Source organism: Erigeron canadensis, chromosome 8 (genome assembly GCF_010389155.1).
Source record: "Erigeron canadensis isolate Cc75 chromosome 8, C_canadensis_v1, whole genome shotgun sequence".
Lineage (NCBI taxonomy): Eukaryota > Viridiplantae > Streptophyta > Magnoliopsida > Asterales > Asteraceae > Erigeron > Erigeron canadensis.
The window spans coordinates 12,719,197-12,743,474 of NC_057768.1; the positions used below are offsets into that span (position 1 = coordinate 12,719,197).

The following is a 24,278-nucleotide window of genomic DNA, read 5'->3' on the forward strand; positions in this document are numbered from 1 at the left end:
AGGCATTTAGCCTTAAAGTCTGACAATAAATGAAGGAGCACTAATCTCCGAAGTCCAGTCCTAGCATAAAAGTCTTTGTCCCTGATTAGCCTGAGTACCTGAAAAGTATACTAAAACGTGTCAACACAAAGGTTGGTGAGTTCGTAGGTTTTATGTCAAAAAGTCTAGTCAAAGAAATAAGTCTTTTGTCGATTATTTTATGTCAATAAGTATTTGTTCAATATATAATAGGCAGAGTTACGCCATAGCCAGTCAATAGTCTCAAGTCTCAACGTCACAAGTCTCAATGTCACAAATCTCAAAGTCACGAGACCCAAAGTCTCAAAGTCACGAGACTCAAAGTCTCAAAGTCCGGTCTTACGGTACCTGCCTTAGTCCAAGTCTCAAGTCTTAAGTCCAAGTCTCAACTCATACAATAAGCACGTCCAAAGCACATCAAACAAACACATAATCACACACATACAAACAAGATCAAAGCACGTCAAATGGCATAAGTAACTCTATACGTACAGGCTCAATATTGAACATAAAACAGAAATCGACAAAACTGTTTAAAAATAAAATAAGTATACTTTCCACCCCAAAACTTGTAAAAAGAGGGCTACGAAACTCACCTGAAAGCAGCACAAGTATAAATATCCTAGATCAACGAACAAGAACACGAATAGTAAGATACACCCCGAACAAGCTCACTATCTGTCCAAAAGTCCTAGATTGTCCACAAGCCACCTAGTAAGTACTTACTTAGATGTACATGTCTATGTCCTATACTAGTATCTTGGGAAATGCTATTATGTCTCGTCAAATATCAATATATATTAGTCCTGTTGTCCTTGTAAATTGTCGAAAGGGAAAAATTCGTTTAATAATGTCACTTTAAATCGTTTATATCCAGTCAAGTCTTCATATGGAATATTATTATAAAAATGTGTTGAGTCCAAAAAGTTGTATAATTTATATATAATCTTTGTAACAACACGATTTTATCACTCGAATTCACATCAACAATGGTGTTTGGTTAGTGTGTGTGTTCTTGGTGTTTGTGTGTGTGTTGAGAGAGAATTGGGATCAAGAGTGTGTTATTCAGGTGTAATGGTATGGAATGTATGTCAAGAGTTATGCAAGTGTTATGATTTCTAAGGAATTGAGGGCTATTTATAGTCTAAATAAATCAACTATGCTAATTATCACAATTAGCCCCTCAACCTTAGAAATCATCAACACATGACTTAACAACAAGTAAGTCCAAAACTTAAATTACAATGTATCACTATTTTTTGGATTTCTAACATTCTCCCCCTTAGTGATATATTGTAAGGTCTGAAGTACGTGTTGGTTTGCCTTGTAGGAATGAATTTGATGAGCCCGGTGATGAAGACAATTGGTGTGTTGAAACAAGTCTTCAAAGCTTTCTCATTGTCTTTGGAGAATTTGATGAGTGTGTGTATGTTTTGAATCTATGAAGATTGTTGAATCATGAATCAGAGTTGTCTTTTGAGGTGCAGAAGGTATGAACTTGTCTTGAATTCTTTAATCTTCGAATCTTGAAGTTTTTTCTTTGAAATCTTGGAATGAATTTTCAGAGATATGTACTCTCCCCCTTGATATGTGCAATGTAGCTTTAGGTAAAGTGTTGTTGTATGACTTGAAGATCTTTAATTTGATGAAGACTCTTTTTGAAGCTTTTCTTCTTTGTCTTGTATCTTCAATCTTTTGTCCTTTGACGCTTTGATCTTTGTCACATCATTTAAAGTACTTTTGAGAGTAAACATTTGAATGAGGATTTGACAAGTCTCTTATGAATTAATCATGCTCCCCTTCAATTCATGAGTAATCACAGTCTCTTTGATTTTTGAAAAATCTCTTATTAAATCTTGAATGTATATCCTTTTCTTTTGAGATGAATAATCTTCAATTTGAATTTGGAACCCTTGTCATTTGGAATGAAATTGACAAACAACCTTTGAAGAAGAATGATGAGTTGATGTCACAAATGAAATTTTAAGATAAAAGAACTCCAAATAAACTTGAAAACTTTCAACAAGAAGCTGAATGATAGTATCTCTGAAAGCAATTGAAACAACCAAAAACAAACTTTTCTCCTTGTCCTTATCAATCATTCTAATTTCTTCTCCTAATCAATAATCAATCATACTATTCACTCCCCCTCATAATGACACAGTTGGGAACCAATGTCATTATGCAAACAATGATTGATTTGATTGTTTAAAAGAAATAATCATGACTAAAATCTAGACATTATGCTCATGGAGAATTATTAACCATCAAAACATCAATCTAACCATATAAACCAACCCAATTGTTCCTATGGATGACTAAGATGTAAGATTGAAGTTGTTAGGATAAACATTGTATCATGGTGTTGGTGTTTTCTGTGTTCGGGTGATGAGAAAAGAAACCGGATAAGAATGATCCGTTTGCATTCAAAAATCGAAAGGATTAATGAAATGACCGAAGGAATCGTATTATCATTTATCGGATTTCCTATGTATCATTGAGAAAAGCACAAAGCAAATCTCTAACATAGTTCGGTATTTTGGCTTTTCAACCTCAAGAATGCTTCAAAGAATGTAAACCATGGTCAGTGTCACCTAAGCGTTCGATAACCATGTTTTACTATCCTTAAAGACTTTTAGGGAAAAAAAATCCAAGGTCACAATAGACTTCTTGTTAACTCAATAATTACAAAAATGCAATTATGAGACCTACGTTCAAAGTTGGAAATGATGTTAGCAATGGTAGGATTTCCATTTGATCATCGTGAAATATCAATTAAGATATTACTACAAATGTTCCGGCTATATCACAAAGATATGCATGTATATCACAAAGATATGACGCAAATGTGTCCTAAAGAATGAATAACGATCAAATTAATGATCAATCACGAGAGCTCTAGACACAAAGTGATCAAATGAAGTCGGGGACTGGAGCAGAGTGTCACCCTATTTCAATATCAACGTCTTCCAAATGAAGAGTCAATCGAAATGAGAAAATCTCCGTCAGAAGTAAAACAAGCATTTGTTAAGAAACACTTGAGTGGTTAGGTAAAGATGTGCAATGCTTCATTGGGTCCATGAAGGCTTCTTCAATATCGAGATATCAACAAATGACATCCGATAGAAATGTGTTTTACCTGGCGATTTGAGAATTTTAGGGAAGGGTATCAATTCTTTTAACCCTTTTCTCACAACATTATCACCATAACCTCTCACTTTTCGACTGTACTCCCTCCAACTTAGTTGCACGAATTTATCATCACTCAAAAATACCCTCACTATCTAATGAAAGAAGTGAAAACTCCGGGGTTAGAACTCATCGGCGATGATGAAATTCATGGAGTAGAATTTTGAGAAAAAAAAAAACTAGTCGCTCATGTGCAAACTAAACACCGAACTTCTTTTGAAGCAAATGTTTTGAGAAAAAATCATCAAATGTGAAAAAAAAATTTAAAAACACATTTGAAGTTTGAAAGAGATTTGAACTCACAAACTCCCCCTTAATCTATACAAAGATAGGGCAAAAAGATTTTCATAGAAAAAGGTGGAGTAAAAATGATTTGTGTGAAATCAAAACAAGTTTTATGAAAAATGAACTCAATCAATTGTTCAAGATGAGATAACTCAGGAGTACACAAAGGCATTCAATCCTTTGCTTCTCATATCAACAATTGAGAGTTTTTGATACAGGTGTAACAAAATTGCAATCAACATCTTGTATTACACATATACATTCATATAAGACCACGTGGAAGTACACAAAGGCGTTCAATTCCATGTTATCCTATATCAATTTATATGTATAACAACATGAATTAATTTCAATTTTGAAACATAAATAATTTTTCTTTTTCAAAACTGGGTTGCATACAGAGTATATGCAAGCTATTTATAAAATAAATAACACAAATAAGTACGGGTTATACACTGAGTGTGCATAATCCACGAAGTAATAAATACATCATTTAAACACGGGTTACATACAGAGTATATGTAAACCACTTTGAAGTAAAAAAATAAGAAAATCTTTTTGTTATTTTTCAAAATTTTATATTTTTGTATTTGATTTTGGGTTTTTCAATTTTGATAATTTTTGAAAAATGAATCAAGAATTCCTTCCATGGTAAAGGTAATTAAGGATCAAGATTTAGCATACCAAGTTTAGAGATTAAGAAATTAAACCTCTTTTCGTCCAGTGGTTTTGTGAACAAATCAGCGAGTTGGTAGTCAGTTCTCACGAAGTATAGTTCGATGTCACCTTTCTTAACATGATCTTTGAGAAAATGATATCTCACATCAATGTGCTTTGAGCGTGAGTGATTGACTGAGTTGACAGCAATTGCAATGGCACTTTGTGAATCACAATAGATAGGGACACGATCATATTTCAGACCATAGTCGGTAAGTTGAGTTTTCATCCATAACACTTGAGCACAACAACTAGCAGCAGCTACAAATTCAGCCTCTGCTGTTGACAGTGATACACAATTTTGCTTCTTGGATGACCAACTAACAATCTTATCCCCTAAGAATTGTAAAGTACCAGATGTGCTCTTGCGATCAAGCTCACAACCTGCATGATCTGCATCTGAATAGGCAGTTAAATTGAATCCAGTATCCCTTGGATACCAGAGACCAAGATTGGGTGTACTCTTCAGATAACGAAAAATTCGTTTCACAGCTTGGTAATGTAAATCAGTCGGAGCGGCTTGATACCTAGCACACATACATGTTGCAAACATTATATCTGGGCGAGATGCTGTAAGATACAACAACGAACCAATCATGCTTCTATACCTCTTTTGGTTAAATGGTTTCCCATTTTTATCAGCATTAATGTTTGTACGAGCAGCCATTGGAGTTGAAATTGAAGTACAAGTAGTCATTTCAAACTTTTTCAACATATCTTTTATGTACTTACCTTAAATTCATTTCCCCAATCATGCTCATTTCAAAATGATTGACCATTAGAGATGAAAAATTTCGACAAAAAGATTGACTGGTTGACCCAAAAATAATGTCATCAACATATATTTGGACAAGTAAAACATGCTTACCTTGCTTACGAATAAACAGGGTAGGGTCAATAGTACCTTTGGTAAAGCCTCCTTTGAGTAAGAAAGTAGATAAGGAATCATACCATGCTCGGGGTGCCTGCTTTAAACCATAGAGAGCTTTGTCTAACCTGTAGACATCCCGTAGACATGGTTTGGCTTCTTAGGATTAACAAAACCTTCATGCTGCTCCACGTAAACTTCTTCTTTGAGTTCTCCATTCAAGAATGCTGTCTTCACATCCATTTGAAACACAGTGAAGTTTCTGAATGCGGCATAAGCTAAGAAAATACGAATGGCCTCCATTCTAGCAACAGGAGCGAATGTTTCGTCGAAATCCACACCAGGTTGTTGGCAGTAACCCTTTGCAACCAATCTAGCTTTGTTCCTTACTACAACTCCATTTTCATCCTTCTTGTTCTTGAAAATCCACTTGGTGCGAATTGGTTCTTCTTTCCTTGGATTTGGAACCAATCTCCATACCTTCAGTCTCTCAAACTGAGCTAATTCATCTTGCATTGCTTTAACCCACTCTGGATCACAAAGAGCTTCAGAGATGGTTTTGGGTTCAATGTTACTCAGTGAAAGTGCAACAAGACACTCATTGACTGTAGTACGGGTTGAAACACCAGCTTGTGGATCTCCGATAATCTGTTCTGTAGGATGATCTTTGCGCATATGTGACCACTTGTTGTCATGAGGAAGAGGATCTTGTTGATGAATGTCAACATTATCATCATTAAATCCAGAGTTCTGTTGAGCAATAGAATCATAGCTTGGAAGAACTCTTTCTTCAAAATTTGGATGATCAAAATCCAGTGGCACATACACATTTGGAGTATTTGATGAATTTGTTGTTTGGGTGATTTGAGAAGATTGTTCTTGAACATTCTTTTGAGAATAAATATCTCTCGAAGGTGATTCTTCTTGCTCTGTAGAATTTGAGGATGATTCATGATTGTTGTCAGGAACTGATTCATTTGTTTGAATGGGGTCATTGTTCGGAATTGGTTCATTGATGACTTGAGGTTCCTTTTCTTGAATCGGTTTTGAGTTGTAGAATTCTTCGAAAAGAATATCCAGCTCTTCACTTGTTGGAGTTGGATATTTCTTTAATTTTGAGGCTAAGGTAGACGTCCTTGAGGAAGCACTTGAAGTACTTGGATCACTAATTGTTGGTAGCAAACTTTCTTGTTCAAATATCATGCCAGACATCTCATCAAACCAAACATTCATGGTTTCTTGAATCATGTTTGTTCGACGATTGAAGATGCGATATGCAATCGATGTCTTTGAGTAACCAACAAAGTAACCTTCGTCACCTTTCCTTTCAAACTTTCCAACATTTTCCCGATCATTCAAGGTATAACAGACACACCCAAAAATATGGAAGTAATTGATGTTGGGTTTGCGTTTGTTAATAACCTCATAAGGAGTCTTCTCATGACGCTGATTGATGATGGACCGATTTTGAGTATGACAGGCAGTGTCAACAGCTTTAGCCCACATGTTTGATGGTAACTTGGAATAAGCAAACATTGTTCTTGCTGCTTCCACCAGCGTACGGTTTCTCCTTTCAACAACACCATTTTGTTGCGGGGTTCGGACAACAGAGAATTGGTGAGTAATGTCTTTTGATTTGCAAAATTCATTGAAGATGGCATTTTTGAACTCAGTACCGTTATCCGAACGAATATAACGGACTAGTAGTTGAAGATTCACTTGAGTGGAAGTGATGAAATCGATCAAAATTTGAGTTGTTTCATCTTTTGAAGCAAGAAACTTGACCCAAGTGTATCTTGAATAATCATCAATGATAACCAAAATATATCTCTTCCCGTTTCTGCTTTGTACTTTCATAGGCCCACAAAGATCAATGTGAAGCAAATGAAGAGGTGCCAAAGTGTGTGGAATTTTCTTTGGTTTATGAGAAGTTCTCTTGATCTTCCCAACTGCACAAGAAGGACAAACATGCTCACTCTCATACTTGTAGTCAGGCAAGCCTACAACAAGTTGCTTGTTGACTAAAACATTGATGGTTTGATAATTCAAGTGAGAAAGCCTTCTATGCCACAACCAAGAATTTTTCGAAGTAGCTTTTGAAACAAGACAGATATTATCAGTTGGTTGGTTATCATCAAGATTAACTGTGAAAAGATTGTCTTCACGATCTCCGCATAGGATATCAATTCCATCTAGCGTTTGGACTTTGCACAGAGATTGTCGAAAAAGAACTTGAAGATTGTTGTCACAGAACTGTCCAACACTGAACAAGTTATGACTCAGGCCTTCAACATAATGAACTTTCTTGATGACAATTCCGTTTCTTTCAATATCTCCATAACCTAGAATTGGAGCGAAATTGTTGTTTCCGAAACGAACAGTTCCCATGAATCTTTGAACAAAATTCTTGAGCAATGATTTATTGCCAGTCATGTGTTTTGAACACCCGGAATCGAGTATCCATACACAGATGGTTATTTCCTGCAATCAAAAATTTAACTGACTTTAGGTACCCACTTAAAGACGGGTCTTTTGTGGTTAGTTAATACAGGTAGGGGATATAACTTAGGAAATGCATACAAACATGCTTTTGAATCAATATACTTGTTAACAAGCACATTATCAACAAGCACATTTGGTTTAAACAAACGAATATTAACACACGAATCAAAAGTAACATGTCTACCAGCATTTAAACCATGCATATGAGAACAAGAATTAACATTGTTTACAACATCATAAGGCCTAGCCTTGGCACCATTAACATTATTTAACACAGTGGACTTAAAAGATAAATTGTTTGACTCAACAGAAACATGCTTCTTCTTACTACCAGCTTTTCTTCTTCGCCTTTTCTTCTTTTTATCAACATTAGTGAACTTAGGTACTAATGACTTAGCTACCCATTTAGTCTTACTAATTAAGCTCTTTCCACCTGTCGAATTGACACTAAGAAGATTAGAACGAGAGTTTTGAAGCACTTTTATCTTTTCAGACTCTTTTGAAGGTACAGAAACTTCTTGTTTCTTAGGTTTATCATGAGAAAACCAGCCATATCTATCCCTATACCTAGTTGCACCATTTGAAGTATCCCTAGTTAGCAAAACAGAGCTAGACTTAGACACTTTAGAATTTGAACTAGAATGAGAGCTAGACGAAAAAACATTTGAATTGATTTCATGAAGTTTCACTTTGTTGTATTTGATTTTGGGATTGGTCTCATCTTGTTTGGTTTTAACATGCTTTTCCGGGGTAGGACACTTTGTTTTTACCTTATTGATTCTTGGTTTGGTGACAGTCTTTGGTTCAGTCTTGATGATTTGGAAGTAACCTGTTTCTTTGAATAATATGAAGTTGGAGTTTTGAAAAACGATTTTGGAGATTCCTCTTTTATATCAACTAACTCTTCAGGAAACTCAAAAGTGAAAAACCTAAAGTAGTACCATATCAAAACTAAACTATGCGCAAGTTCGTCATAGGATAAATCAGATTGCACATAATCATCAGCTATTACAGTAGCAGCATTTTGACAGGAACACTCAAAAGAATTAGTCAAGGTTTGGGTGGAGGAAACAATAGATGAAACACAAGTAGTCTGAGTGGAATGGTCTACTAAAAGACTAAAATCAGTTTGGGTAGAAACATTCACACAGACTGTCTTGATATCAACAACAACTGATTCATTCTTTGAATTCGGATTTTGAGACTGTAGATTATTAATAAGTTTTTGTTGAGATTCCACCTTTTGTTATAAACCTTCTATTTGTTCTTCCAAAAATGTGGATGGAACATACAATTTAGTTGGTTTAGGTGGGGAAACGACAGATTCTTGGTTTTGAAAATTAGATGCAATCTCTTCTAATTCAAAAATTGATGACTTTTTCGTTTCGTAAGAAGTGTTGATGGCATCATAATTAACCAAAAATTTATTGTTTTGAATTCTCTCAACTTCATCAGCACAGGACACAGAATAAGACCACTTAGATCAAAATAGCATTCACAGAAATGTTCTATAACTAGGAAAGTTATACCTAAGAAAGAGAGGTGCACGATCTCGCGAATTACTTCTGCAGAACGCACCGATACGGCAAGCTCTCCCGGGTACCACGTTTCGTAATTTGAGTCTCAAATTCGTCATCCAATGGACAAATGAATTGTTGAACCATACCAAGTCTCAAAAACTTTTCATCATACAAGGGTTCGATCTTGTCTTTGGCTTTTTGCAATGGAGTGATATTCTCAAATCCCAACCCAAGAAGAAGTTCTGATCTATCAATCTTTGACTTATTGAAATCCAAAAGAGGGTTTTATTCAACTTTGTACAACTTTTCTTGATAGAAAAGTATATTCTTTTTATGTTCCTCAATTTGTCTTCCAAGATTTTCAATCTCAATGCCTTTTAAAAAACAGTTATGATTTAAATCAGAAACTTTTCTTTCAAGTTCAATTATTTTTGGTGTAACTTCTTGAAGCTTCTTATTCAGAATATCAACATCCATTTGTCTCGCATTTGCACGAAGCCGTTCATTGGTCTTTTGAACTTCAAGATCTTGATTGGCTTTTTCAAGATCAAGAATTGTCTTTTCTAAATTATGACACTTTTCCAATAACTTAGAGTCAGGTGACGCATTCATTTCACATTCTTTAACTAACATCTGTTCTTTATAGTTTTGAAATTCTTTTTTCATAGCATCATACTCAAAAAGTAGTTTAGAATTTTCTTCAAGAAGTTTTGTGTACTCCCTTTTTGAAAATACAATGCTATTTTTCAATTTCTTGTTTTTGTTGGCTAAAGAAGTGTAATGATTCGTCATGTTTGATAAGGCAATTCTACAAGACTCTTTATCCTTAATTGATGAAAAAGTAGAGTCGAGATTTACCTCATCATTGGGATATTCCTCGTCAGTGTTGTCAGCCTCAAACACTTTGTCTTTGCTCAACCTTGCCATGAAACATACATTGGCAGACAGATCTTCATCTTCATCATCAGTGAGCAAAAGCCACTTGTCATCTTCAGCAATCAAGGCTTGACCGGCTTCAACTTGTTTTGCCAGAAGCATCTTCTGCTTGTAATATTCATAAGTCTTCTTGCGAGGCAGCTTGCAATCCACAGCAAAATGACCAGGAATTCCACAGTTGTAACACTTTTTGTCAAAAGTCTTTTCTTTCTCCCTGATTTGTTTCTCAGTTTCTGCTTTCTTGTCTCTTTTCTTGGAAACAGTTGTTTCACCTTGTTCAAAACTCTTGTGATGATATTGTTCTTTTTTTGGAAATGCACTTGTTGATGAAGTTCGAAGATTGTTGTTAGTTGGCCTCGCTTTGAAATACTTTTTCTTGAAATGCTTAGTCACGACGGCAAGAGCTTGGTAGAATTCATCAGGAACACCATCTCTTGGAACCAAGTAATCTTCTCCCTCCTCATCAGACGAAGAAACAATAGTCATTTGTCTTTTAAGAGCCTCAGAAACCTTTCGTTCAACAACCAATGCCAAAGGATCAGTAGATACAACTTCTGGCACTTTGTTGAATGAATTTTTGCTTAGAACTTTGCTCTCATTCAACTTGAAAGATTCATAAAGAGTATGAATGGTGAATTTGGTCAGATCTTGATGTTGCTTGATTTGAGTTCCATATTCTTCCCATTCGGAACCAAGTGCTTTGATAAACTTGATGTTCAGCTCAATCTCATCTTTCTTGACCTTGTTCTTTCTCAGTTCATTGATCACATTGCAAAATCTGTAGTAGACGGACTCAAGAGATTCACTTGGAGATTTCTGAAAATTGTCAAACTCAGTTAAGACATTTGTCAGTCGAATTGTTGAGGTTACATCAGAACCTTCCATTTGTCTAGCAACTTCATCCCAAATCTCCTTTGCTGTGTCGTAAGAATCAACTGAGCCATAGATCTCATTAGGAAGTGCTTGGTACAAGCATGACCTAGCTCTGTTGTCAGCAGCAGTACGATCTCTTTGTTCGGCATTCAAAAGATCAGGAGTCAAAATAGTACGGGTAGTAGGATGACGATGCATAGCAAGTCCATTGATGATTGAGTCCTTAAGCATGTGACCATTTGTCTGACGTTCCACATAATCCATGAACCTTTTCTTCCAAAGTTCATAGTTACCACGATAAAGAACTGGTGGTCTTGTATCGGTACCCAAAGACAATGCTTCACGAGTAGTCATTTGAAATTGATTTGAATTGAGAATTGAATTGATTTTGAAGAAAGTATGAAACTATGAAACGATCTAATTTGGAATGAACTGAAACGATCTGAATTGAAATGAAAATGAAACGATGTAGAAGAAGAGTAAATGAAACTATCTAAATGTCCAGGAATGAAATGATCTCAATGTGCAGGAATGAAACGATCTAATTTAAAACGATCTAAATTGAATTAAGAATGAAACGATTTAAACTTGAGACGATTTTCAGAAGAAGGAAAAATTCTAAGTATTCTGAAATGATTCGGGCAGAGTTTTGTTATGAAATGGAATGAAATGAATTGAGCAAAACCAATCACGAAGATCAGTTACCCAAGAGTAGTATGATTACCAAACACAACTCTTCACGAATTACACAAACCAGAGAATGTTCAAGTAAAACTTGAAACGATCTAAAAGAGATCGTTCTTATTTCAAAGAAAACTAAAACGATCTAAAATAGATCGTTTTGGTTTCTTTTCAGGATTTCTCAATAACTTGTGTATTTTTCAAGAAATTGAATTGACCAAAACCAATTCAAAGAATCAGTTAGCCACAATCAACTCTTCACAACACAACCACACTTGTCAAAACGATCAAAATTTGAATCATTTTACAAGCCACAACACTGAAATGTATGTTCCAAGGAAAGAAAAACTGAAACGATCTAAATAAGATCGTTTAGCATCTTACAGTCGTCTTCAACCTCTGAGTATGAACACCTCCATTGACGATTTTTAAAACTTCAATATCTTTTCATTTTCTGAGAATTGGAACATGAAACCACTTGCAAACAGTTTGTTTTCACCTTAGCAATGATCTGATTAACACTATTTAGCTTATAACACAACATAATCAAATCCCAAATTTTAGCGCCAAAGACTCAAAAACTGAACTTTTTGATCCAGATCGAATTAGAATACGAAACTCGAGAGGATTATGTTATTAACTATGAGGAATCGAACGGTGAACAAACATTTGTGATTTTAGGTGATTTGAGAGGTTAATTTTTGGATTTTCAGTGAAGAACAAAAACGAACAGAAACGAAAAAAATAACAGAATTAAAGGTGATTTTTGATGAAATGTGATTGAATTCAATTTTGGATCGAGATCAAAACGATGTTTTGCTCTGATACCAAATGTAACAACACGATTTTATCACTCGAATTCACATCAACAATGGTGTTTGGTTAGTGTGTGTGTTCTTGGTGTTTGTGTGTGTGTTGAGAGAGAATTGGGATCAAGAGTGTGTTATTCAGGTGTAATGGTATGGAATGTATGTCAAGAGTTATGCAAGTGTTATGATTTTTAAGGAATTGAGGGCTATTTATAGTCTAAACAAATCAACTATGCTAATTATCACAATTAGCCCCTCAACCTTAGAAATCATCAACACATGACTTAACAACAAGTAAGTCCAAAACTTAAATTACAATGTATCACTATTTTTTGGATTTCTAACATTCTCCCCCTTAGTGATATATTGTAAGGTCTGAAGTACGTGTTGGTTTGCCTTGTAGGAATGAATTTGATGAGCCCGGTAATGAAGACAATTGGTGTGTTGAAACAAGTCTTCAAATGTTCTTATTAAATTAGTCCTTGTATATATATAAATTTATATATAAAATTATCCATTTTAAATTAATCCGTATATATATACACAAAAGTCTGAATGTCCATATTATTTCAATTTCACGTCATTTTGGATCCAATTATAATCTTGGTTCTAATTAACAAGGATCCAAATCTGAAATTTGACCAAGAATACTTAATTTTGACTTTGACCAGAAAGACCCTAATTTTGACCTTTGACTAGAAAACCCTAATTTTGACCAAGTAAGAAACCTTAATCAACTTTTGACCACCAAAAGTCCAAATTAAACACACATAACCCCAAAAAAACCTAATTTTTAACCAAAAAGCATTTCCTGGCCGGTTTGACCGGCGTTGACCGATAAGGACACGACTCCCAATATGAACCAAAACGAACAAAGAAGAAGAAAAAAGTGGTGAACAACCGGTTGACCGGCGTTTACCAGAACCTAGACCAAGAACACGACCGGATTCGGTCATAAGGATGTATTACAACTCGATTCAAGACCAAAAATCACTAAACCGTTCAGATATATGATAGATCTAGCCAAGAACAACCACAAACAACTCGAAAATCTCTTAATATTCACGGATTTTATACATATTATCGGTTTACAACACATACCAACCCGAAATCACAAGATGACACAACAATTCTTACCCACGGTGGTAGATTTTGGATCAAAGTTCTCGGATTTCATGGATTTCGGATCTAACTTTCCGGATTTGAAGAATCTCGGCTCAAACTTCACTGACCTAAAGTTCTCGGATATATATACACCCATAAAAACATTAACAAACCGAAATATATATGTTTTAGTAACACTTTTCGGATTCACATCCATATTTTATAACAAAACCGATTTAAATATACCTTTTGTATAAATTTCGGATCTATAGATATATATACATACATCATACGATTTAAACATATACATAAATAATATTTCCGGATATATATATATATATATAAAATAATTTACAGATCTAATATATTTATATAATTATATGGCCGAAAAAATATATATATACAATAAAAACGGATTTTAGATGAAGAACAACATAGATCCAACCAAAACTTGTCAAGATTTAAAAGCTAAATGAAGAAATGGATGGTGGATGGTGGTGAATGGTGGCTGGCGGCCGAGAAAGGGAGAGAGGGGAAGAGGGGCGGCTAGGAAGAGAGGGAGAAGAGAGAAAGGGGTGTTTGTGAGAATGAGAGGGAAATGGGAAGGCGTTTAGGGTTTTGTTTACTCCCATACCCTAGCTTTGATTGAAATTGACAAGCTTTGACCCTCCCAAATCTCATTTGACTTGATCATTCACGAAGACTCAAGACTCATAAATTCATATCATCGACATACTTAAATTTAACTTTTCAATAGCTTTCTAACGGATATAAACATGACCATATTTGTTTATTAAATTGTCGGATCAGGGATTCGCTGAGGAACTCAGCGAGTGACTCGTTCAGCATGCTGTCAGCGAGCACATATATCTGCAAGCATAATCTATCTTCAAAGTCTAAAGGATATGTTTAATGACTCATCATCCAGTATTTGTAAGTCAAATATGAGCAGGAATTTGAAGAATAGAAGAATGGTCCCAAGGACACGTGTTGAAAGATCAAGATGAAGACATGTGACCCTGTACTACTTTGGTGCAATGGAGTTTCTCTTTCATACCACTTTTGGAAACAAACAAGATGAAGGAAAGAGACCTCTGCAGATCTGAATGATCCACCAATAGATAGTTGACAACCTTCATGTGTCAACATCTACTAGAGTAGTCATGTGATTCCTTATCTGCCTATAAAAGGAATCACTTGACCTAGCCACAAAACTGTTGGTGTGCTCCACAGTTTTACTTTATTCTCTTTAAGTTATTTGTTAAGTTTTTGTGTGTTCAAAACTTAGCACATTTTTCTGTTTATTGTTGTTGTCAAACAACCATCCATGTTTTCATCGTTTAGTTTGAAATACATATAACTAAACGAAGTTCTTTACATCTTGTCTCTATTCTGGTTATTTCGTATTTATATTACAAGTTAGTTAATCAATCACAAGTAGTGCATTCGTGGACCATCATAAATCTTTAATTGATTAAATTTTAAGTATTTCATTTAATTTGACATTTCCACAAGACAACTAGTATTCCTCTTGTTCTCGAGTCCACGTGCAATTTTTCTAAAGTCTAAATGCTCATAAAGTTTCAATAGAAACATAAGTCTACTCGTTCCGTTAATAATGCCTTACAGACTAATGACTTTCACGCCCTAAAAATACATATTCTAGTTATAAAGTCGCGTACATGAACTAAAAGAACTAAAGACGGTCGGAAAAGTACATCGGGAAAATACGCTCAGATGAAGGTTGTCACATGTGTTCATTTATTTATGGCCATAATAACTACTTTCAGAGGCGTGCTTTATGGCATGATTTGGGTCGTCATAATGTTTTTATACGAGGTAAGCCATGGTGTCTTCTTGGAGATTTTAATGTCGCCCTATTCTTGGATGATAAAGCTATGGGTTCTTCTAAAATGGATGTTGCTATGCGGGATTTTAAGGAGTGTGTTGAATCTATTGGGGTGTCGGATGTTAACAAATCTGTTCTCCATTTTACTTGGACGCAAAAACCGCAAGGCTTGGATGGGATACTTAAAAAGATTGATCGAATCATGGCTAATGTTGAATTTTGTGATATGTTTATAGGTGCTAATGCCATTTTTCAGCTGTACCGTACGTCTGATCATGCTCCAGCAATGTTAAGGATTCCTATGTTATTGTCTTCTAAACATAAACCCTTTAAGTTTGCAAATCTTCTGGTTCATCATGAACATTTCTTATCTGTTGTTGATTCTGCTTGGCGCTTAAAGGTTTCTGGAGTTTCCATGTATTGTCTGGTTAAGAGGCTTAAGAACTTGAAAAAACCTTTGCGTAAACTTCTATTTAATAAGGGTAATATTCACGCAAAGGTTACTAATTTGAGAGGCGAGTTAGATAAGGTTCAGAAAACCCTTGATGGTGATCCAAGTAATGTTTATCTACGTGAGGAAGCAGCTGCATATTTACAAGCTTATAATAATGCGGTTTTGGATGAAGAAAGATTTTTAAAACAAAAGGCGAAGATAAACTGGTTAAGGGTTGGAGATTCGAATTCAGCGTACTTTCATAGAGTGGTTAAAAGTTGAGCTTCTAGAGGACGCATTGATTCGATTGTAGATGCTAATGGTATTAGATTTTATGGAAATGATGTTCCCAAAATTTTTGTTGATCACTATATGAATTTTTAGGGACAAGCAGGTTCTTGTAGTTTACTGAATATGGAGGGTTTATTTACAAAGAAACTCTCTCATGAACAGCGGCTTCACATGAGTAGAGACGTTACTGATGAGGAAGTCAAGAGTGCAATATTCTCCATGGGCGATGATAAGGCTCCTAGTCTGGATGGTTTTCCGGCTGCATTTTTTAAAGGTGTTTGGTCCATTGTTAGTAATGATGTTATCCTTGTTGTTAAAATTTTCTTTTCGAGTGGCAAGCTGTTAAAGAAAATTAATCATACGATTATTTCCTTGCTGCCTAAGGTCGGATCACCTTCTAGGGTTGGTGATTATTGACCAATATCGTTGTGCAATGTTGTTTTTAAATGTATCACTAAAATCATTGCTAGCCTATCAAGGACTTTTTGGGTACTTTGGTGAGCATCAACCAATCAGCTTTTGTGCCTGGTCGAAACATTATTGATAACATTCTTCTTACCAAGAACTTATGCACAACTATCATTTGGATAGGGGTGCTTCTCGGTGTGCTTTTAAGGTGGATATTCAGAAAGCTTATGACACAGTTGATTGGAATTTTTTGAAGACTATTTTGAAGAACTTTGGTTTCCATTCTAGGATGATCGCTTGGATTATGGAATGTGTGACTTCGGTTTCTTTCTCGGTTTGTATCAATGGTGCTCTTCATGGTTTTTTCAAAGGAAAACGAGGTTTAAGACAAGGAGATCCTTTATCGCCTTATCTGTTTACTCTTGTTATGGAAGTTTTGTCTTTGATTTTGCAGTGACAGATCCGGGAGACGAGAGTCTTTCAGTATCATCATCATTGCAACGAGCTAAAAATTACTAATATTTGTTTTACTGATGATTTATTTATTTTCTTGCGTGGTGATATTGAATCAGCTAAAGTGGTATGGGATGCTCTGGAGGAGTTCAAAGCTGTTTCATGTTTAACTCCCAGTCTTCCTAAGAGTACTGCTTATTTTTGTAATGTTCTTAATCATGTCAAGCTTGCGATTTTGAACATTTTACCTTTTGAAGAGGGTTATCTTCCTATTAAATACTTGGGGGTTCCACTTGTCTCCACTCGTTTGGTGTATAGGGATTGCAAGGAACGGATGGGAAGGGTAAAAAATAGGGTTAACAATTGGAAAAGAAAGTTCCTTTCTTTTGCGGGCCGATTACAATTGGGTCAATCAGTTTTATCCTCTATGCATGTGTATTGGTCTTCCGTTTTCATCCTACCTACTAGAGTTACCTCTGAAATTGAACAAAACTTCGTGGTTTTCATTGGAGTCAAGGAGTATTAAAGAAAGGGCAGGCAAAGATAACTTAGGATATGGTTTGTCTTCCTAAGTAGGAGGGTGATCTAGGTATTCGACGATTGGATCTGTGTAATGTTGTTTTAATGACGACTCATATTTGGAATATCTTGAGTTTAAAAGAGTCCTTATGGGTTAAGTGGATCCATACTCATAGGCTTCGAGGTAAGTATTTCTAGGAGACGATGTAATTTGACATGGAGTTGGAGAAAATTGTTACAAATTCGTCCTCTTGTTAGAAAATATTTTTGGTACTCACTTGGGAATGGAAATTCTGCATCTGCTTGGTTCAACAATTGGGCTGAATTCTGCCTTCTTATTAGCTATATTACTCCTAGAATGATAAAAGATGCGGATTTGGGTTTGGATTCAAGGGTTAGTGATATAGTTACTAATGGTAATTGGAGAATGCCATCAGATTGGACGTGCTTTTCATTTACGGCTCCTATTTTGTCAACCTCTCAAGATATACTCAAATGGCGTTCTACTGCTGGAAGATTAGAAGATTATTCTGTGTCTTTAGCATGGAATGATTTACGTAATAGAGCTTCTAAGGTTGATTGGTTTCATCTTGTTTGGTATAAACAATGTATTCCAAACTATTCGTTTCTTTTGTGGATTGTTATGCATGGAAAACTCAAGACTCAAGACGTGTTATGTTCATGGGATATTCAACACAATGCCTCCTTGAGTTTGGTATGTCCTTTTTGTGAGACTTAGCCTGATTCACAAGCTAATTTGTTTTTTGAATGTAATTTTTGTATGAGAGTTTGGAGTGAAGTTAACAAAGCGGCTGGATTTCATAGAGTTATGGTGGATTGGCAGCTTATTGTGCGTGACATTATGCCTGTTGCTAAGAAGAATTCATGCACTAGTGTTGTATCTAAACTCCTTTTAGCAGCTTTAGTTTATCATTTGTGGGAAGAAAGAAATGCAAGATTGCTTCAACAAAAGAAGCGATCTGAAAATCAAGTGGTTCAGTTAATTCTGTCTACCATTCGACTTAAGCTAATGACATGTCGTTTCAAAAGGACAAGTAGAGTGGAAGAACTGCTGGTGCGGTGGAAATTGCCTTCGTCTCTCCTGAAACCACCTTAGCTGGTTATTTTAGCCTGTCTAGTTTCGGTTTGAAAATCATTTCTTTCTACTAGATAGGTTTGTATGGGAGTTATTATAATCCCAACTAGATATTTGGTCGTTGCTCTTTAAGCATGCGTGTGTATAAGTCGATGTGACATTCAGTCATGTCGCCTGAACTCTTATTGTTTTTTAGGTATTAATATACTAACCGGGGTACAAAATTTGTTACCCTCTTACCCAAAAAAAAAAGTATTAGATTATAGGTATATGGTGGTTTTCCAGTCAGAACACTCTTAAAATGAAAACACGGTGATAACACTTAAAAATACCATTTTGTGAATTACAAGTCCACAAAACTAACATAGTGTATAACTAATTATCAAAAATTACAAGTGTTTAACAACATATTGATCTGTCAAAAATGAAAAAATCATGTTGTCCACCCCCTGAATTTTATGATAAGTGTACAACTAATTAATGCACCTTAACAAAAACCCTTAGGGTTTCGTTTAGCAAAACCCTAATAAATATATACAACTTTTGGTGTCCAATAATGTTGTCAGCCGATTACATTTGAATCCTAAAGATGTTTGTAAAATTTTGATTGGCATATGAGTTTGTAAAATTTGTTTGTATATTTATTTGTCATTGTAGAATTTCTAAAAAAGAAAATATCGCTTAAAACCATTAGAGAAGACAATAAGTCGGTACGTGTGTATTATATATTAGCATTCATCTTCTTCAACCCCTAATCTACAGAGTCACAAGGTGAGTCTTCCTTATCTTATATGATATCTCTTCTTTCATGCCTAATAATGATACACCCTTTTTTTGAATTATTTGAAGGTTGCTTATTTCCGTCACCTCTAATCATTTAGCAAATTTGTTATCTGATCACCAACACTTCCAGGCTTCGTGTTTGGTTATTACATGTTCAACGAACAAATTCTTTTATGAATGTTGTTTGATTCATCCAGGTATACCAATCGATTAGGTCCAGAAACGATAGTGAAGATGATGATAATACTTGCCCCAAGGTTGGTTTCCATCTATATCTATTATTCTATGTCTATATCTTTATGTATTCATTTAAATGTTTTTTTGATTGAATGTGATATTAAGCTTTAAACTTAGGGGTTAATAAGTATGCTTCTAGCAGCATACTGCTACTATGATATCAGGGGGTGGGGGAGATTTCATATTTACAGACTGACACATGTGATTTTCAGGGGCGAGATTGAGGGGGAATGCTAGAAGCAGGCTGCTTCTAACAATATTTTTGTTTTTCCCTTAAACTTATGAATGTTTGTTGCCTTACTTTATTAAGCACTAAAGGAAAAAAAAATCAGGGTTTTCGTGTATCTATATGAAAATCCCATTATTTCCCTTTATTTATGTTGCTGATATTGTATATTTTATTTTGTTTTAATTATTGGTTAAGTGGGTGTCTTTTTCATTCCCAAGAAATAGTTTGGGACATATTTCATTTTTTTGATTTGTGTTTTTATTAAGGCATATTATAAAGTTAAGCTCATGTTGGTGTTTTTAGCACAAATTATATGGTGATATATATGGGGAGATTTATGAGGTTAAATTTATTTGTCCTATCATGAGATCATGTTATTTACTTATTTGCTTGTTTTGATTATTGAATTTTGTTTACTTTGATTATTGGCTTGCTTTAATTGTGTCCTTTTGGCCCCTTGGTTACATTAAATATCACATTCTTAGCTATTGATCTATAAAGTCTCCACAGCGTTTGATTATCCTCCTTCCCATGTAAAGAAAACGGTTCTAAATCTCTCATAAATCCAAATTAAAATCACCCCCTTTTTTTGGTTGGAAACCTGATTTGGGGTTTCCTTTATCGATTCACCAGCTTCTCTTTCCTCTTCTTTTTATTTTTTTTCTCTAATATTGGTTTTAAATTATTGCAGGACAAGTAGTTACCTTTAGGATGTTTGATGTTATGTATCAAAGAGACTATATGTGAACAACGTATCTTATGTGATATTGGTTTTGGTTTACACCTATAGTGATGCTTGATAAAAAGCGGTACACTATGATATTATCCATGTTCTTCATGTTCTTTAATAATGGCTAATGGGGTGCTGGGGTACTTTTTGGGTAGTGGGATCAACGGCGAAAGCCAAATATGTGTTAGCACCTCATTCTGTATAGGATATGTAGCACCACATTCTATATACGATGTGTAGCACCACATTCTAGAAAGTTGGTTTTTTTTGGAGTGGCCCTTGATTATAACTTAAAATGCTTTCTTATTCATAGGCTCTAAAACAACCACTACATAAGATGCTTTCTTATTTATAGGCTCCGAAGTAGCCTCAACATTAAGATGCTGGAAACCAGACTCTCATCACAGTTTGGTATGCTATTTTTAGCAAGCAACCGAATTAAGTTATTACTTTGTGTATGTGTTGCTTGATTGCTCTGATTTTTTATACCAAGTCGTATTTTCTCACTTAAAATATAAATAAGAAACATAGTGTGTAAGGTCTCAACTCTTCAGGTCTCGAATATTTATATAGTGTCATTTACAGATATGATTCTTCCATAAAGTTGCATCAAGGCCTGTCCTCCCACTGATGCTAAAAAACTGATTTTAGGAGACTATCATTCAGGTAATTTTTCACATTATTTTAAAAATCAGTAGACAAAGTCAGAAGTTCATTTCAGTATAATAATTATACTAGAATCACTTATAGATTGTCTATCCATTTTAGATATTGAAGTTTTGAAGGCTTGAAGCTAATATTGTGCTTGTTTCTTCGTTGTATACTAAAAAGGTTATATTTTCTTAGTAAAGATGGTCTTTTTTACATTCCGCTACAATTAAATTTCATTTTTGGTATATATGTTTTAATAAACTTTGTAGATGGGTAAACCATGGGAAATAACAAGAAAGGATGTTTCATTCTTTATAAAAACTCGTGGAGTTGTAACTTGATAGATAGACGTAAATAATGGGTTAGAGTCGGGTTGAAAAGGGATTGTCATACACGTGTTAAGTCGTCTAACCCATTTTATATACCCACACACTTAAGTATTTGCTTGTCCTCGAGCAAACAGTCCAAGAAAAATAAAAACAATGATGAGCGGACAGCTTAAGTGTTAAAGTATTCTACTATATTGAAATTATTTGAAAGAACAATCATGCAAAATGATTTGAGAAATCTTTAGACAAAATCAGTAAGCTAGTTTTTAGATAATTGGTCAATCAAAACTAAATGCTAACTTTTTACTCATGTTAATACCTCTAAAACAGTTCTATACTTCCACATGTCTTATAGCTCAATCTTACTACCTTTTGCTGACTAGTTAAGCACTATTATATAGTTTGTATTGCAATCAGAACTACTAGCTACTAGGAAGTAATTTGTTATTTAAAGGTGTGTGTGTACTTGTGAGTCACTACTTAGATATACTCCTACACTACAGTCATGTGTGTGTACTTGTGTGTGTGTAATTTGTTAGCTAGCTAGACACTAAAGCAGTCATATGATATTATCATATTTACTAGTTGAGACAGCGGTGACAGGTCGGTGGTTCCCCACGCGCAGAGTGACATACCTCAACTAAAAGTGCACATCAAGACAGCGGTGACAAATCGGTGGTTCCCCACGCGTAGAGCGACATAACTTGATGCGTTTTTTTAGATTTTACTCGTTAATAGTTCTTTGAACTTTGTTTAATCTACTGATTGTCTTTCTTAAGATACTACATTATTCATGCAATAGACATTATCAGAGATCCCAGATGACTCATAATCTTACTCCGCATGCAACTACTTTACATTAAATAGTGCAAGAATTAAGGCGAACCATATATCTAAACTAGTTCCTACACAAGCACGTATAATTAAGTCCAGTTAATATACCTACGAATAACTAGAAAGCTCTAATTGCTAGGCATATTAAAGTTCGGTTAATTAAGTGATGGCAAACATAATCGCATACAGTTTCAGTCTAAGCCCTACTCCAGTTGGAAGCATGAACAACCACAAGTCTATATTTAAGCTAACAATTCCAACTAACCGTTCATCCTACCAAACCTAACGTTGCTTACTTATCGTTATCTTTTGTCTACTTGCAAAGCTTATATTCTCAAAATAGTTTTTAGACACATAAAACTTTAGATTTTGCATGAAATAAGTAGTAGAAAACTTGTTCAAAATCAAACAATTAGACCAAGGGTTTTTCCTATTCCATCCCCCCACACTTAAATTGTACAACGTCCTCGTTGTACTCAAAATATAACTAAGGGTAATAGGAAAAACACGTAAACATTAAATAGTAACAGGATTAACGAAACTTCTCAGGCCTAAAGTTGCATGATTGTTGGTTGAAGATGGCATTTGCGGAGCGACTTAAACATGATGAGCTTTGATAACTTCAATCGTCTCCATGTCTCCATTGGATGGCGATCCATGGATGCGTCTCCATCTTCTTTTCTTTATGGTATTTTTTGATTTTTTTGGATTTTTGGGTTTTTCTGTTTTTTTGGATTTTTGGCGATCTGGTGTGCAAAACGGAGTTGATAGCGGCGCTGGTTAGTAAGCAACAACGCTGGGGATGTAGCAAGCGGCGTTAGATAAGCCTTTCTGGGATGTGAGCGGCGCTGGTGGTCAACTAGTGGCGTTGGGGTGCCCTGATGCACTCCCAGCGGCGCTGGAGGTCTTCTAGCGGCACTCATGGCTCCTGTACGTGTTCCGATGTCTGATTTCTTTAGCGATTTGATGCTCGAACTCCCCCACAATTAGCTTGGCCATGTGCATGGTTTCCTTCAGACTACAAAGCAATATACTCATGCACATATCAATCAAAATATAAAAAAAAATGGAAAATAACAAAGCTAAAACATAAAAATAAAAACGAAATACGATTGCAACAAGTTACTTGTTTCTGCGATCCGTTTATAGCTTGCATCTGTGATAATCAAAACATACTTCATAAAATATCACAATGATAAAATTCAAAACAATCACTTAGTTGGAATTAGTCACATCCCAAGAAGCGCTAAGTTTAACGAGTCTTCTGCCAGACTCGGTCTAGGAACTAGGTTGAGGAGTACGGGTTAGGCCTGGGGCCGGTACCTGTCGGATTGTATCGAATGAAAATGTCCGATTTATCTTCTAAGTATGATTCGATGTTCATCCTTTCACCTCGTCCTTGCTATACCTTAGTTTTATAGTCAAAACCCTAGGGATTATATTCATTTATATCCTTCTTGCTAACCTTCAATATATTAATCCCAGACTGTAATATCAATTCTGCTAATTCGACATTTATATCAGCACATGCCGTCTTTAAAAAGGGTTGACCTAAAATCACATCGTTCCTAGTGATCCCATTTTCCTTCACCATAAAGAACTCTGTCGAGAACTTAATTCCTTTAACGCTAATCACTATATTTTCGCCTCAAGTACACACCTCAAGATCAGAGGTGTGTACTTGAGGCGAAAATGGCGATCATTATCTTCCCTCCTAATTTCGTGAATTTCTAGCTTATGATGGTGATTACTCATGATTTTTGAGCGTTCTTGTTCTCTAATCGTGTTTAATTTACTATTATTGGTCTAGGGTTTGCGTTTTTAAGGGTTTTCAGTTTTCTTTTTTGTTTAAACCCTATCTATTTTTCTTTTTTCTAATTGTTTACCAGGGTTGTGATCGCGGCTAACCTGTTTAGTTCAGCTAGATCAATACG

General features: G+C 35.2%; 1 protein-coding gene and 1 long non-coding RNA gene across 2 annotated transcripts; both read left to right on the plus strand.

Moving 5' to 3' along the window:
• The first annotated feature begins 17,813 nt into the window (after positions 1–17,813).
• LOC122610274 lies at positions 17,814–18,572 on the plus strand. The gene is made up of 2 exons (XM_043783271.1): positions 17,814–18,170; positions 18,300–18,572. Exons 1-2 carry the CDS (start codon positions 17,814–17,816, stop codon positions 18,570–18,572), a joined length of 630 nt encoding a protein of 209 aa, XP_043639206.1.
• Positions 18,573–20,920: 2,348 nt separating this feature from the next.
• LOC122609910 lies at positions 20,921–22,325 on the plus strand. Its single transcript, XR_006325420.1, has 3 exons — positions 20,921–20,985; positions 21,116–21,196; positions 22,105–22,325. It is a non-coding gene; the product is annotated as an uncharacterized LOC122609910 (long non-coding RNA).
• The last annotated feature ends 1,953 nt before the right edge of the window (positions 22,326–24,278 follow it).

Bases quoted from the DNA above. Each gene is read 5' to 3' on its own strand.
- LOC122610274 (XM_043783271.1), top strand. From the start codon at position 17,814: ATGATAAAAGATGCGGATTTGGGTTTGGATTCAAGGGTTAGTGATATA. The intron at 18,171-18,299 runs GTATGTCCTTTT...GTGGATTGGCAG, and splicing joins ACAATGCCTCCTTGAGTTTG to CTTATTGTGCGTGACATTAT.